Source organism: Ornithorhynchus anatinus, chromosome 1, assembly GCF_004115215.2.
Source record: "Ornithorhynchus anatinus isolate Pmale09 chromosome 1, mOrnAna1.pri.v4, whole genome shotgun sequence".
Classification (NCBI taxonomy): domain Eukaryota; kingdom Metazoa; phylum Chordata; class Mammalia; order Monotremata; family Ornithorhynchidae; genus Ornithorhynchus; species Ornithorhynchus anatinus.
This window is the reverse complement of record NC_041728.1, coordinates 72,813,424-72,830,293: the sequence shown is the minus strand read 5'-3', so window position 1 is coordinate 72,830,293 and position 16,870 is coordinate 72,813,424. Positions and strand designations below refer to the sequence as shown.

Genomic DNA, 16,870 nt, shown 5'->3' with positions numbered 1-16,870 from the left:
GAATTTTGTGGGCATGAAATGCAGTGATATGTTCAGCCAACAGAATGGTTTGTGGAGACATTAAAGACAGCGTGTCATGAGATGGGCAAGGCTAAGGTTTCATGGCAGGTTGGAGCATTTTGTTGTGCAAAACGTTATTCAGGTGAAATCCTTCAAGATGGTATAAAAAAGGGGCAGTTTTTAATGTCTACTGATTGATCCACTCATAGTTTAAATTACTAGGTTTTGATCTTCTGAGCAAGGAGTGATGCCAGGGAGATGGCTTTTCCATGAATCTCTTTAGGAAGAAGGGACTGATGCACAGGGGACACAAGCATGCACACCGTTTCCTCCAGAACTGAAGGATGAGTGGGTGAACCTGGACCTGATCCTTGTGGTAGGGGATGGGGATTCCAATTTGGGCCACTGCAGCTGGGGGATCTCCCAAATCCTCAGGAGGGATTGAGCTGCCCAATCATCAGCTCAGAGCAGGGAAAACAGAACCACCATATGCAATTCATCTCCAGACCCCAGACCCTCCAGCCCCAGCCTTAGGATGTTTAGAAGGGATGGAATAAGAAGCCTCTTGTTTGTTTTCTTTTCATTTAAATTTTTTTTTAAATGCTGCAGGGCCAGTATTGGGCCAAGGCAGATGCAACTCTGGCACTCAGGAGCACTGTGGCCATGGGCTATGAGCAGGAAGTAGGAATCAGACTGGCATCAGTTTGCATCATATATGGCAGTGGGAGCTGACCTTATGCTGGGTCAAAGTTCCATCCCTTCTACTAAACATTTGTAGATTTTAGATGACACCCAGAAAAATTTGTCAAGCCACTAAATGCCTCTTATGAAAAGAGTACTCCCACTGAGGACCCAACTTAAGTATTCTAATGAGATTCATAAAAGGGGGGATGCAAATCACAGGCATGGTTAGGGATAAAGACTGCACAAATGGAGAAATGAAAATGTTAGCTGTAGGTTTGCAAAGAGGTGTTTAACGGGATGGGGTAATGCAATGTCCAGAGGGAAGATTAAGATAATAGGTCTGGGGAGAGGAGAGGATAGAAGGGACTTTAAGGGCCACTCTGGAACTACCTAAAGAATAGTCTATGTAGGAACGGTACTTGAAATTAGGGCAGTGAGATGCACAGATGGGCTAAGAAATGCAAAGGAGTATCATGTAGCTGCAAAGGTTAAGCACTCCTCCTCACCTCAGACAATCTACTTCTCTTCCCCTCTTCAAATCCCTAATTAAAACTCACCTCCTCCAAGAGGCCTTCCGAGACTGAGCTCCCCCCTTTTTCCCTTTGCTCCCTCTACCCCCCTTCACCTCTCCACAGCTAAACTCTCTTCTCCCCACTTCCCTCTCCTCCTCCCCCTCTCCCATCCCACCCCCTCAGCACTGTACTCATCTGCTCGACTGTATATATCTTTATCACCCTATTTATTTGGTTTATTTTGTTTAATGAGATGTACATCACCCTGATTCTATTTAGTTACCATTGTTTTTATGAGATGTTCTTCCCCTTGACTCTATTGCCATTGTTCTTGTCTGCCTGTCTCCCCCAATTAGACTGTAAGCCCGTCAAACAGCAGGGACTGTCTCTATCTGTTGCCGACTTGTTCATTCCAAGCACTTAGTACAGTGCTCTGCACATAGTAAGCGCTCAATAAATACTATTGAATGAATGAACCAGGTGCAAATATCAATCTGGTCATCTTATATTTGGCTTCCTGGAAATATATCTTTATTAGGTTATTTATTAAGTGCTTAGTGTTCCAAGCATTGTGCTAAGAGCAGGGTAGATACAAGATAATTAGGTTGGACACAGTCCTCTGTCCCACAGTCTAAGCAGAAGGGATTGAGATTTAATCTCTATTTCACAGATGAGAAACTGAGCTATAAAAAAGTTAAGTGACTTGCCTGATATCACACTGCAGATATGTATGTGGTGGAATCAGGATTAGAACCCAGGTCCTCAGACTCCCAGGCCTGTACTCTCTCCATTAGGTCATGCTGCTTCCCTGGTGAGCTAGAACAATATATATTCTTAAATGATATGCAAAATAAACACTGTAGGTTTGCATGAAGTTTAACTTGATATGAAACCTCAGAAGTCACCCTCAGGTTCTAGTGAATAACCCCTTCCCTTATAATAATAATAATAATAATAATGTTGGTATTTAAGTGCTTACTATGTGTAGAGCACTGTTCTAAGTGCTGGGGTAGATACAGGGTAATCAGGTTGTCCCACGTGAGGCTCACAGTAAGTCTCTACCCCAGCGCTTAGAACAGTACTCTGCACGTAGACTTACTGTGAGCCTCATGTGGGACAACCTGATTACCCTATATCTACCCCAGTGCTTAGAACAGTGCTCTGCACATAGTAACTGCTTAACAAATACCAACATTATTATTAATCCCCATTTTACAGATGAGGAAACTGAGGCACAGAGAAGTTAAGTGATTTGCCCACAGTCACACAGCTGACAAGTAGCAGAGCAGGGATTCGAACCCATGACCTCTGACTCCCAAACCCGTGCTCTTTCCACTGAACCATGCTGCTTCTCATATAATCCCAGGTTCCTGACTGCAGTTGCATTTGGAAGGATGGGGAAAGCAGGATGGGGAGCTGATTTTTTTTTTTTCCTGCCACTATTCTATCCTCATTTAAATAGACTACTGGCATGTTATTATTCCCATCCTCAAATACAAAATTATCCTTCATTTTCCCTTCTGAGGGCAGAGCACCCAGGTAAAACCTAGAAAAGTCAGATAAATCAAGAGTATTCTATTAAAATAATGTTCACAGTCTACTCAATGAAACATTCTCATAAGGTTATATTTCTTCATCGGCTTTTCAAATTCTAAGAGAGACCATCCTCACCAGCCCTATCCCATTCAAACTCTTAATAAGAACATGTCACAATTTGAACACAGCAGGCTTTACTCTTCTCAAAGTAATGATGGGTATTTTTTTCTCACCTCTTTCACAGATGGGAATTAGTGTTGTTGATTCTTCTGTGTCTGGATTGGGTGGCTGCCCCTATGCAAAAGGTGCTACAGGAAACGTTGCCACAGAAGATGTGATATACATGCTTAATGGTCTGGGAATCAATACAGTAAGTTTCTTTCAATTCTCGACACTTACGCTTTTGGGATTTCTAACATAAATTTATTGACTCTGGAGTCCCCAAGAAAAGGAGGCAGGGAGTTAGACATTCCCTCTACTATAAAGTTGTAAACTCATCAAGGGCAGGGGCCATGATGCTCTTTGAATAGCACCCTTAATAATCAGTACTACAAAGATGAATGCTCAGGAGGAAATACTTGGTTAAGATCATGAATTACAGTATCAGTATCTATGATCAGGAGTCAATAGCTTCTGTATTCTTGTGGAGAAGCATTAATTACTTAAGGGATAGAAGTCACTTTTTTATGGTATTGATTAAGTACTAAGAGCTGGCTAGCTATAAACTTAATCAGTTTGGACGCAGTCCCTGTCCCACACAGGGCTCGCAGTCTTAATCCTCCTGCATTAATTCATTCATTCATTCAACTGTATTTATTGAGTTTATTGTGTGCTGAGCACTATACTAAGCATTTGGGAGCATACAGTATCAAAATAAACAGACCCATTCCCTACCCACAACAAGTTTACAGTCTATAGGGGAATACAGACATTAATATAAATAAATAACATATATTTACATAAGTGCCATGGGTTTCGGATGGGAGCTGAATAAAGCGAACAAATCAGGGTGACGGATAAGGAAGTGGGAGAATAGGAAAGGAGAACTTAGTCAGGGAAGCCTGTTGGAGGAGATGTCCCTTCAATATGCTTTAAAGGGTGGGAGAGTAATTGTCTGTTGGATATGAGGAGGGAAAACATTCCAAGCCAGAGGCAGGACATAGATGAGAGTTTGGAGGGAAGATAGACAGGATCAAGATACAGTGAGAAGGCTAGCATTAGAAGAGCTAAGTTCAGAGTCTGCATTGTAGTAAGAGAGTAATGAGGTGAAGTAGGAGGAGGCAAGGTGATTGAATGTTTTAAAATTAATGTTGAGGAGTTTTTGTTTGATGCAGAGATGGATGGGCAACAACTGGAGGTTTTTGAAGCGTGAGAAACAGGGCCTGAACATTTTTGTAGAAAAATGATCTGGGTAGCAGAATGAAGTATGGACTGGAGTAGGGAGAGACAAGTGGCAGAGAGGTCAGCAAGAGGCTGGTACAGTAATCAAGAATTTAATTGAATAAGTGATTACTAGATAAGTATTTGGATTAACGTGGTAGCAGTTTGTATGGAGAGAGAAGCCTGGATTTTAGAGATATTGTGAAGCTAGAACCTACAGAATTTAGTGATGAATTGACTATGTGGGTTGAATGAGAGAGCGGAGCCAAGAAAAACACCAAGGTTGAGCTTGTGAGACTGGAAGGATGGTGCTGCCATCTACAGTGATGGAAAGTCATGGTGCAGACAGGGTTTGGGAGGGAAGATAAGAAGTTCTGTTTTATACATACTAAGGTTGAGGTGATGGGAGGACATCCAGGTAGAGATGTCTTGAAGGGAGGAGGAAATGAAAGACTATAGAGAAGGGAGAGAGATCAGTACAGTTCAAGTCAGGTGTAATGGAGGTTTTTTCCAGCGGAATTGATGTCCCTTGCTTCTTCTCTTTCCTCTTCCACCCTTTTGGTTGCTCAACACACAGGAAAGTAGAATCACAACTATTAAGAAGGCTCTGATTCCTGTCCTTGACATTGGACATGTAATAAACCCATCAATTCAACTGGTAACAGAAGGTTTCAGAAATGTATTTTTTTATGGCATTTGTTAAGTGCTCATCATGTGCCAGCACTGTACTAAACATTGGAATAGATACAAGCTAATTAGGTTGGACACAGTCTCTGTTCCGCATGGGACTCACAGTTTTTATCCCCATTTTATAGATGAGGTAACTGAGGCACAGAGAAGTGAAGTGACTTACTCATCGTCACACAGCAGACAAGTGGTGGAGCTGGGATTAGAATCCAGCTCCTTCTGACTCCTAGGCACATGCTCTATCAACTACGAAACACTGTGTCTCATGACCTAGTTCAGAGATTTTCTTTTCCTTCCCAAATCAAAAGCTGTTTCTTGGTGTTACTTTTTTTTAACAAAAGATAAATGATACAGTCCTCACAAGTACTGACACCACTCTTCCAAGACTCTCCCCCAAGTCTCAAGATTGTTTCCTAAAAATCAACATGGCCTGGTGAAAAACCCTGTGGCTTAAAGTCAGAAGACCCAGGTTTGAATCTTTATTCTGCCCCTTGCCCGCTGTTTGACTCTGGACAAAAATCACTTAACCTCTCTAGGTCTTAGTTTCCTCAATTGTAAAATATTCCAAGCCCTGTGTGGGACAGGGACTATGTTTGATCTGATTTTCTTGTTTCTACTCCAGTGCTTTGCCCAGTGCTTGGTACCTAACAAACACTTAATAAAGGACCATTACTGAAACAAAGATTTGGTAGTATCAAACAATGGTATTCCAACATCTAAAGCAACTTAATTAAGCTAACAAGTAGTTGAGTGCCAACAGGGATCTGTTCATGGGATGAGGCACAGGCCTGTTTAGAAGGTCTGAAGCCCCCCACCCTCTTCAAATTTGGATCTGGGATTTCCCTGAAGCACTTTGCCACCAGGGGACCAAACCTAAAGGAATTCAAGTGTCCAGAATTTCCTATCTGCCAATCCTCTTCTCCCAGTGACACTCCACTAACCTTGGGGCACAACAGCAATACTAGCACTACTAATAATAATAACAATAATAATGATTTATTATTTTTATTATGTGCCAAACACTGTTCTAAATGTTAGGATAGAAACAAGTTAACAAGATTAGATTAGGTTCCTCTCCCATATGGGGTTCACAATCTAAGTGATAGGGAGCACATGTATTTTATCTTCATTTTACAGATGAGGAAACTGAGGAAAAGAGAGATTAAATGATTTATCCAAGGTCATAGAAAAGCCCAATGGCAGAGATGTGATTTGATCCTGGGATTTTTGATTCCCAGTTTCTGGCTCTTCTCACTACATGACACTACCTTGCTTTCTTACATCCTAAGATCAACTTGAGAAAACTACCATTTTAAATTTGGAAGTTTTCTAAATTTCACACTATTGATCTATATTTTGCCCTATTGGAGTTTTAACTGAGTCTCATCTACTGCAGAAACCATAACCTTCTTCTTATCCAGTCTGACAGCCTCTACTCCATTCTAATCATTCTAGACCTCTCAGCTGCCTTTGATAGTGTGGAACAAACACCCCCTTCTCCTGGAAACGTTATCCAATTGCCTTCACTGACACCATCCTCTACTGGTTCTCCTTTCTTTTTGACTGCTCCTTTTCAGTCCCTTATCTAGGCTCCTCCTCTGCCTCCCACCCTCTGAGAGCGGGGGTCCCTTAAAGCTCAGTTCTGGGTCCTCTTCTATTCTTCATCTACAACCATTCCTTTGGGGCTCATTAGTTCTCATAGCTTCAAATGCCATCTTTACACAGATGATTCCCAAATTTACCTCCTTTTCTGCAGTCTCACATTTCCTCCTGCTTTCAGGACATATCCAAATGTTGTCCTGCTAAAACCTCAAACTCAGTTCAAAACATAATTTCTTATCTTCCCATCCAAATCCTGTCCTCCCTTTACCTTTCTCATCACTGTAGACAATTCCACTGTTTTCCTTATTGATCAATCAGTGGTATTTATTGAGCACTTACTGTGTGCAGAACATGTTACCAAGTGCTTGGCAGAGTATAAAAGAACTGGACATGCTAGACATGTCCCTGCCCACAATGAGCTTATTTCACAAGCCCGATACCTTGGTATTATTCTCAACTCCTACCTTTCATATTTAATCTGTCCCCAAATCCTGTCCTGTCCTGTTACTTTTATAATATCACTAAAATCCATCCTTTCCTCTTTGTCCAAACTATGCTGATCCCAGCATTTGTTCTAATTCACCTTGATTACTGTCTCCTCACTGACTTCCCTGCCTCCTGTCTCTCCCCACTGCAGTCCATACTTCACTCTGCTACCAAGTTTATTTTTTCTTAAAAAAAATTTTGTCCACATTTCCCCACTCCTCAAGAACCTTGGATGGTTGCCTATCCACCTCCACATCTAACAGAAACTCTTTACATCCAGTTTTAAAATGCTCAATCAGCTTTACTGCCTACCTTACCTCACTGATCCTCTACTACTCCCCAGCCCACACATTTTACTCCTTTAGTGCCAGCTTGCTCACTGTGCCCCGATCCTAACTACCTCCCTGCCAACTCCTTTCCCACATCCTCTGCCCTAGAATGCCCCTCTCCTTCATATATGCCAGACCACTATTCTCCCCACCTTCAAGTCTTATCTCACACCTCCTCCAAGAGGCCTTCCCCAATTAAGCCTTCTTTCCCCAACTCCCTTTCCCTTCTGAGTCATCTATAAACTTGGATGTGAGCCCTTTGGACACTTGATATTAATTCCACTCTCAGCCCTATAGAATGTTTGTACACATCTTTAATTTCTATATTTTTATTAATATTCCTCTCACCCTCTAGACTGTAAGCTTGTTATGGGCAGGGATCATACCTGCCAGCATTGTTGTATTATCTTCTCCCAAGCAATTGGTACAGTGCTCTGCACACACTAATCACTCAATCAATACCATTGATTGATTGATAGATTGAATAGCTGCAACTAAAGCAAGTATATTATAATCTTAATGCAGCTGGAAAGGAAAATCACAAATGTTTGCTAGCAAAGCCCCCATGCTAAATGCTGCCATTAAATGCCAGGGATCAATTTAATTTATTTAATCAATTTAAGATATGCCAGTCACCACACCAAATCCTTCCATATTTGTTTTCAACATTAGCAAATTTATAAAAGATCATAATTACTCTTCTCATTTGTACTTGGCTTTGCTGTGTCTTTGCCCTTGTGTTCTTATGCTCCCAAATTAATAACAAACTATCCCTAAAAATAAGGCAAAGGGACACCTTGTCCCATGAACACTCATTAAGAATTTCAGAATGGCTATGCCTTCAAGAATAATTAATGTTTGTATAAGCATGTCCTTCAGAGGGACTGTAAGAGATGATAATGGAGCAAAATCAATTTGTAACTGTTAATTGCAAACATTGTCTCAAAGAAAAGGGGAACAGGGAGAAATAATATTTTGAACTTCGTGACTGAAATCTAATCTACATAAAACTTGAGACGTCACATTTTTCAAAGTGAAAATGCCAAGTGTTTTTCACTGTTATTCTTTTTTCTTAATCTTGTTATTAGTATAGATTATATTAAAACATTTTCCAATGCCTTACTTCACCAATGGCAAATATGTGTACTCCCAGAGTTCCTATCTGAATCATTTTGAGCAGTAGCAGCTAGTAATCCTCAACAGGTCTCCCTTTCTGCTCTAGTAGTACAAAAAACAACTTTACTCCCTCAACTTTCTCACCATGAAAGTCAGTGCTTTTCTCACAAGAAGGAACATGGCTGAGTGGATACAACAGGGGCCTGGGAGTCAGAAGGACCTCGTTTTAATCCGTACTCTGCCACTTGTTTGCCGTGTGACCTTGGGCAAGTCACTTCTTTGTTCCTCAGTTACCTAATCTGTAAAATGGGGATTAATACTGTGACACCCATGTGGGTTTTGGACTTTGTCCAACCTAATTAGCTAGTATCTACCCCAGTGCTTAGTACAGTACCTGGCACATAATAAGTGCTTAGCAAATACAACTGAAAAAAAGGAAATTAAAAGAACTATCCTGTACCCTTTTCCTTAAAAAATATCTCCAGTTGCCCATGGTGCTCTGTATATTTATTGTCATAACCTAGCTTTCACCTACGCAAGGCACCAATAGAATTTGCCCTGTAGACATTTTCCCACCACCCTTAAAGTTTACTTAGCCCATGTGCTTCTGTTAGAAAGAAACGTGTCTGATGTTGGGATGATTTATAATGGTTTAAACAGATTCATGGAAGGCAGGTTCAAAGTGAGTTGTAGAGGAGAAATATAGGAATGTCCAACGATTTATCCTTAATAATGAGGGTGTATTAAAGGAGGGCTACCGTCATGCTTTTCCTGAGCATTACTATCTAAGATAGGATACTGAGTATTCACTGATGGCAAATAAGTATCTTCCCAGAATTCCCATCTGAATCAGCTCAAGCAGTATCCTTGGTTTGACACTCAATGACACTGATTCTTTCATGTCATTTGCTGACTTTATTTACCCAGATGATTTGCCAGCTAGCAGCATCTTCATCTTCCTTCTAGAAGGGTAGGGAACTGAATCTTCTGATCTTTCACATATTCATGCAGTCATTTTTTTTTTTTATTCTCCGGATGTAGGGGCCAGTCTTTTCTTCCTTTGAGACTAAAACACCATCTTGCTTCCTACTTTAGTATCCAACAATTAAGGGGCTAAACACAAAAGGCTTCCTATGCTGACCATTATAAGCCTCCTTCCTGATTGGCTCTGTCTTTCTTGTGACCTTAGTGACTTTGGCAAACTTCTGAGATGTCACTGTGCACCTGGTTACAGGATGTTTCATCTGTTTCATCCCAGATGTTTTGGAGCCATAGATGCCTTAGAACTCCCACCAGCAGGTATCAAAATGACCTAGCCAGAGAATTAGCATGCCCTAATGAATGGAAAGAGGATGAGCCTGAGAGAGTCAGGGGATGTAGGTTCTAAACCTGGCTCTGACACTGTCCTGCTGTGTGACCTTGAGCAAGTGATTTAAAGTCTCTGTGCCTCAGTTTAAGCATCTGCAAAATAGCAACTAAATACCTGTTCTCCCTCCCTTTTAAACTGCAAGCCCCATATGGAACCAGGAATAAGTCCAACTGCTTATGTTGTATTTACCCCAGGGCTTAGTACAGTGCTTGGAAAATGGTAAGCATTTAACAAGTACCACAAAAAGTATCAGGTCCTTACATATTGTTCATCCTCCTTTCATTCAATTCATTCAATCATATTTATTGAGCACTTACTGTGTGCAGAGCACTGTACTAAGCACTTAGGAGAGTAGAATACAACAATAAACAGACACATTCCCTACCTACAAGAGCTAAGAGTCTAGAGCAGGGAGACACATTAATATAAATAAATTACAGATATTTACATAAGTGATGTGGGGCTGTTGGGGTAGGGGGAGTGGTAGAGTAAAGGGAACAAGCAAGGTGATGCAGAAGGGAGTGGGAGAAGAGGAAAAGAGGGCTTGGTCATGGAAGGCCTTCTCTGCGTATTCCCCACATGCCTTGTAAGTCCATTCTTCATGAACAAGAGCATTCAAAAGCCATGCTCATAGTGAAAGCTGAAAGCCGAAATGATCAGTGCTGTCCAACCCTGCTATTCTCTATTTCTTTATTTCATTATCGTCTCTTCTGGCCCATCTTCCCTTTCAGATGTGGATTTAAAAATTATTCTCCACTGTCCAAATACCTACAACAATCCAAAACTGCAGTTAGCTTCTTGTTCTTGAGCCTTTCTCTTGGTTACTTACTTAGGGGCAGTCATGCATAGTAGGTTCACATTTGCAAGGGGTCTGTCAGATGAAAAGATGAAAATATGTACTACTCTTAAATGGAATTTCCTCACCTTGTTCCCAGAAAGGCTTATCTCTATGTACCCAGCAGGGGTCAGTTCCTCTGGCTTTCTTGATCCCTCCCATGGACACATTACAAGTTTGACCTTTCCACATGTCAAAGTGGCTTAATGGAGGGAATTGGAATGTGGTTTGATCTCTTCCATTCTGGATAAAGTTTCTGCAGGGGGCAAACTGGTATCTAAAGGCAATGGAGTTCTGAATTCAGAGGACTTTCTCAAGGTGGTGTATCCTTGTGCCCCTACTTTCAGTGTCTCTTCTCCAAGAATAGTGCCAGTAGCAGGGGCCTGCCCTTACACTGACTCTAGAGAATGAGGGTCCTGGAAAATATGTTGTCTTCTAACAACCACTTCTCTAGAGTAGCCCTCTTAATTTCCTTCTTCTCTCCTCTTTATCCTTTCTTCCCTCTTTTCTTCTTGCTTGGTTTTTCTACCTTCTCCTTCTCTCTTCCTGCTCCTGTCTTCCTCCTCCTCCTTCTCCTCCTCCTCCTCTTCCTTACTTTCCCCCTTTCCCCTCCTTTTCCTCCCCCCCCTTCTCCTTCTTCTTCTTCTCCCTCTGTCTGCTGTTTGGGCCTACTTGTTGACGATGTCCCTGTACTGTTACAATATGCTGCTTTACCCTTGCCTAACTGCCTACTTGGAACTCTTTTCGAGGGCTTCCAATCCCTTCACTATATCATTTCTCCCATTTAGGCTTTCTTTTCTTCCAATCAAGCATAAGTTGTGTCTCCTTTCTGGTACCCATGCATCATGCCAGCGGCTTAGTATTAATAGCACAGCATTCTATCCATTATGTTTAATATTGTGCATTTTTCAACATCGACATGCAACAACAAAAAATATATTTGAACCTTAACCTGGTTCTGAATGTCTTCAACTGTTAGGCAAACCTGTACTTCAGTAGCATTCAAAGACTTCTGAGCTTGGATCCCTGGAAATAGGTGAAGAGTTTGAAGAGTTGATCTCAGCAGGAAAAGTAGTTGCATTCTTCTTCAGGATCATGTTTTTTAGTCAGAAACATTTTAAGCAGTGCTGAAACTTCTGTTCTCAGTCTGTCATTTTCAAGTGAGAAGTAGAGAGCAGGGCAAACAACCTTCTCCTCCTTTTTCATTATTTCAACAGGTAACATTTAAATGACTGTTAAAAATTGCATTCTTTGGAGGTGGTGAAGGGGTCTGGTGGCTGATGAAGTTTTATCATTCCCATGTGAGCATTTGTTGGATGATAATTATGAGCTGAGAGATTATACAGCCAATCAGATGGAAGTTTTCTTTTTAGCCATTGTATAAGGGAGTAGAACTTTTTTTGTCCAAAATGTCCAGAATGATCTTTCTTTTAGTGCATCACTGGGCCTGTACCAAGTGTCTCACCCTGTCACAACAATTGGTCCAAAGAATTTAAAATGTTTAAAATTATACAACTGCTTTAGCTATATATCCATGTTTAGAGATTATTCAATAACTTTTTAAAATTAGGGGGGTTGACTAAAATTCAATGTCCTAGAAAAGTTTATAAAGGTGAAAATTGTTGACAAAATTAACTGATGAAAAATCAGTATTCTATGTGTTTTCTAGCAATATACCTATTGCTATAAAGTGCTTTATGGATATAGAAAATATAGCATTAAACATTCCATTAAACTTCTGAGACCATATCCCTGCTATGTTATGATAAAATGGAATTTATCCTTCCCTTCTTTGATAGACAAACAAACAGAATTTTGAGAGGAGCATGTGATCTAGTATAAAGCAGGAGTAGCTGGAACTCAAAAGTCCCAGTTTCTAGCCCTAGTTCTGCCACTGGTTAATGTTGGTAATGTTGGTATTTGTTAAGCGCTTACTATGTGCCGAGCACTGTTCTAAGCGCTGGGGTAGACATAGGGGAATCGGGTTGTCCCACGTGGGGCTCACAGTCTTAATCCCCATTTTACAGTTGAGGGAACTGAGGCACAGAGAAGTTAAGTGACTTGCCCACAGTCACACAGCCGACAAGTGGCAGAGCTGGGATTCGAACTCATGAGCCCTGACTCCAAAGCCCGTGCTCTTTCCACTGAGCCACGCTGCTGGTTCTGTTGTTTGACCTTAACAACTCTGTTCCTTGATTACCTCATCTGTAAAACAGATGTAATAATACCAACCTTTCCTTAACTCACAATGATATTGTCAGGTTGAAATGAAATGATATGATTGATATGAATGTACTTTGGAATAATGAAAGTCATATACAAAAAACAAAAGGAGGGCATTTGTGTAAATCATTTTTATCAGAGAACCATCCATTGTTTTCTTTTACTTAAAATATTTTGGCTGATCAAATTAATAATTTTATACAAAAATTTCCCAGAACTATTGACTTCCTAACATAGCTGTAAATGTGAGCAGGGAGCATGTCTATCAACTCTCTTATATTGAACTCTCCCAAGCTCTCAGTATGTGCAGAGCACAATGAGCACTCAAAAAATACTACTGATTGATGGGGATGAAGGTTAGTCTTCTCCATTATACTGTAAATTCTAGGAGCATAACAACTGTGTCATTTACTTATGTTGCATGTTCCTGAGTGCCTAGTACAGTGTTCTGCACACTGTTAATACATGATGAAAGTATTCCATAATTAAGATAATGATGAGTTAAAGCCAGAGGACTTTTTGTCAGATGAGGGCAGTAAAGTTGACTATCAACTTTATTGTATTGTTCTCCCCCACATCAAGTGCTCAGTATACATTAAGTGCTCAATAAATATCATTGATTGATTTATTGATTTATTGATCTTAGAAAACTCCTCCTTGTAGTTACCTTTTTCTGTAGGTCTTTGATATAATGTTGACCTTTACAGAGCACTGAACAGTTTCCCATTAGGTAATGACATCTTCTTGTCTATGTCCAAGTTTTCCATGATGTCATTATGTACTTTTATCCATGCAAAATTGACACAATTAATAAGAATCTTTTTTTTTTCCCATTCAGGGTGTGAACCTTTATAAAGTGATGGAAGCTGGAAACTTCATTTGCATGGCTGTCAATAAGACCACCAACTCTAAAGTAGCACAGGCCTCTTTCAATGTTGGAATCGAATGAATTTGCTTGGAAGTTTCTGAAGATCAGTTCCCTGAACTCTCGCCCATATGAGAATCATTACAGTGGAAGAGAGCTTTCTTTAAAATGTTTGTTATGTTGAAGTATTATGTAGAATCACTGTAATTTTGGAAATGAATTATTCCTGCACAGTAAATAGCAGAAGACTGACACCAATTATAAAATGATTTTCAGTGTATTATTTTGACTTTAAATTTTAAAAAGCATGTAACATTTGATGTGATAAACTATTCCAAAAATAGTTTTTTGAAAGTAACTGCATATTTCCCCATATTTTAAATACCTTTTTAATTCTTAATCAACCTGGATTAACACCAGACACATGTTTTCAGTAGTTTATAAGATCCCACATGGTGTGTGGCCTTGATACTCTGCACTATGCCTTTGAATCCTACTTTTCATTTGCCAAGTCAGTTAAGTTATGGACAAAGAGCCAGGTTTGAATGTGACCCTAAGTCATTTTTAGCAATAGCACTTTTGTGTTCAGCTATGGTTAACATCTGTTAACTATTTGAATGACTTTATCTAGTTCCAAGAGGTTGTGGTCAATGGCAACTTGCCAAATCCTGGAAACATATTACGACCTCCCATATTTGTTTCATACATCAAAATCACTTTACTTTCCTTTTTCTTCAGTTAGGAGTTATGGCACACAACAATTAAGACCAGAAAAAAAAGTTTCAACACAGGATCCAGTAGCTACAATAAGAATGGTCAGATTAATGCAATTTACAAATTTGATCCTTTGTGTCCATATTACTTATGTGGCCCTTGAATATTGGAAATATGAAGCATATAGTTGGTTTATGAATTAATAAGAATTCAATCCTCAATTTCTTATGAATTATTTTTGGCTAATTGTAGTTTTTTTCCATACTATACAAGACCCTTGGTTTGGAAAGTTGAATTAGCTGAAATCTGTCTGTAAAGCAGTCTTTCCCTAAAATAATGTCAGAACACTATTATTCAATAAATCAGAAATGGACACTAGGAAACTATTCTGTAAAATAACTTAAATAATTTCTACAGCCTATGCAAATCAAATATGGAAAGCTGTGTCAAATTTAATTTTGAGATGGCAATATTATTATGTATGTAGATTTCTTCAATAAAGTCTGGTGTTCTTATTTTGGAATAATTTTGGACATTAGTTGAGATGAAAGTGAATTTTGTCAGCATTTTGTTAAATATTCATAGAATTTCTGGCAATATACAGAATTCAAGTAAAGAAAGTGTGTAGCACCTAAGTAAGTCAAAAGTTAATTTACAAGGGTCACTGGAGGGTCTTGAGATATAAATGGAAGAAGGCCAAGCAAAAAATAATTAGTCAGTGAAAAACATTTATTCTGTGCCCACTGGATGCAGAATACCCTAGTAGGGTTGTAGAGAGGGTGCGATTTGCCTAAAAGAAGTAAAATTTAATTTACCAATAGACTGTAAGCTCCTTATGCCAGGGAATGTGTTTACCTACTCTGCTATATATTGTACTCTCCCAAGTGTTTCATATAGTATTTTGCATACAGGAAGCACTCAATAACTACCACTGATTAAGTGGACCCTGTTGGCATTCAGAAATATCAGATGTTTGGACAGGTGACATCACATCAGTTACACTACAAATGCAACATAACACAATTAGGTCACACATAATTGCAGAAATCGTTCAGAAGTCACTCAACCCTAGAATGTTTCTCTGAAGGGGTTCCTGAACCCACCAATAGGTCCAGAGTCACTGTGTTTCCCTCCTAGGTCCCTCTGAACACAGGAGTCACTTCTGAGTTGTGAAATTTGACAACAAGAGTCAAGGGAGGTGGAGGGATGGGAGCGACTGAGAGTTGAAAATAAAGTTACTGGACATAAAGTTGCCCATTGTGACACCCATACTAGGAAGGGATTGGACTTGCAGAGATCCAGATTGTTCAATATAAAACTGGGCACCTGTCAACCCTGTTGTCTAATAGGAAATCAGAAAGAGCGGGCCAAATGATGCTCATGTGCCAGTTGACTTCTTGCTTTTTGGGGGAAGACCAGCCCTACGTTATCACTGGCCTCATCTGGCCAGGATGGTATGGGGTAAACTAGTAATGATTTGAAGGAAATACCTATGGTTTTCAATGATGCCAACCTTCACTACATCATTTTTAATGCTACAGATTTGACTACTGGTTTGTATAATGTAGTAGAATCAGCTGCTCTCCATTTCACTTTACCTCTCCATGTCATTCATCTGATTGGTCAAGGAGTTTTTGGATTTGACAGTAAACAACTGCCTCTTCCATGCTTTCCTATCCCACCAGTGAAAGAATGTAGGAAAATCTTGAAACATGTTTCTTTTGTTCTTTCAGAAAAAAAACAACTGTTGTGTTGTACAAAGAGTAGGGTCCTCAAACTAGGGATCCATAGGACATTTGACTGCAGGTACCATGCTGATTGAGCCCAGGAACCAACACAACAATCTTAAAAATGTGTGAACCTTTTCCGTCTTAATGGACTTTTAACTTGAAAGACTAATTATAGCAACAGATGGGCAACACCTTTACCTTTAACTATTGGCAAACAGCAAGTAACTTGGCAGAGCTTAAATCCAATGAAAGCTGCTCACAGTGAAAGTCACTCAGATCTGCAAGCCCTGGCTCAGAGAAACCGATGTGATTCAAATGGAAACCATCTATTCTCGGAACCTCTTCTAACTTTGATCCTCTCAGTAACACAGATCTTCACAGTCTCCTATTTTATATACCTGGCATGGTAGTGACAGAGCATAAGAAGAAATCATACAGATTCCAAATGGGTAAATGTGGACCTACAGTATAACTTTCAAGTGAAGGGATCCTCTAAAAGAGAAAAGGACAATCTCCTTCTTGTCTATTAAAATGTTGTTGGTAACTTCTTTAGCTTGTATTTACTCCTCTGGGGAGAAATTACTTTTTCCTGGATGTATCTATTAATATCTTCAGTTTACACTGTTACAAGTTCCATTCCTTGCCCTTTTCCTGTGAGTTGAAAGAGACAGAAGAAAGGAAGGAAACTCTGACATACAATACGGATTGTATATGATTGTGAGAGTCAAGGCCGGGCAAAGAAACTTACATAAGTGTTGTAAGTGTAGGTTGTCTAACAGGTGGTGTTCTGAAGTTAAATTCT

At 39.8% G+C, this 16,870-nt stretch overlaps 1 protein-coding gene across 7 annotated transcripts in view; it reads left to right on the top strand.

Moving 5' to 3' along the window:
- The window catches only part of HMGCLL1 (3-hydroxymethyl-3-methylglutaryl-CoA lyase like 1), a 181,977-nt gene extending 167,106 nt beyond the window's left edge, over positions 1 to 14,871 (top strand). For 6 of the 7 annotated variants that reach the window (XM_029073987.2, XM_029073973.2, XM_029074003.2 and 3 more), the window contains 2 exons: positions 2,977 to 3,102; positions 13,598 to 14,871. In XM_029073987.2, coding sequence (XP_028929820.1) covers positions 2,977 to 3,102; positions 13,598 to 13,708 — 237 coding nt within the window. In that variant the 3' untranslated portion in view covers positions 13,709 to 14,871. The remainder of the gene's footprint in view (positions 1 to 2,976; positions 3,103 to 13,597) is intronic. The other variant, XM_029073980.2, reaches the window with a different exon arrangement.
- Positions 14,872 to 16,870: the final 1,999 nt, after the last annotated feature.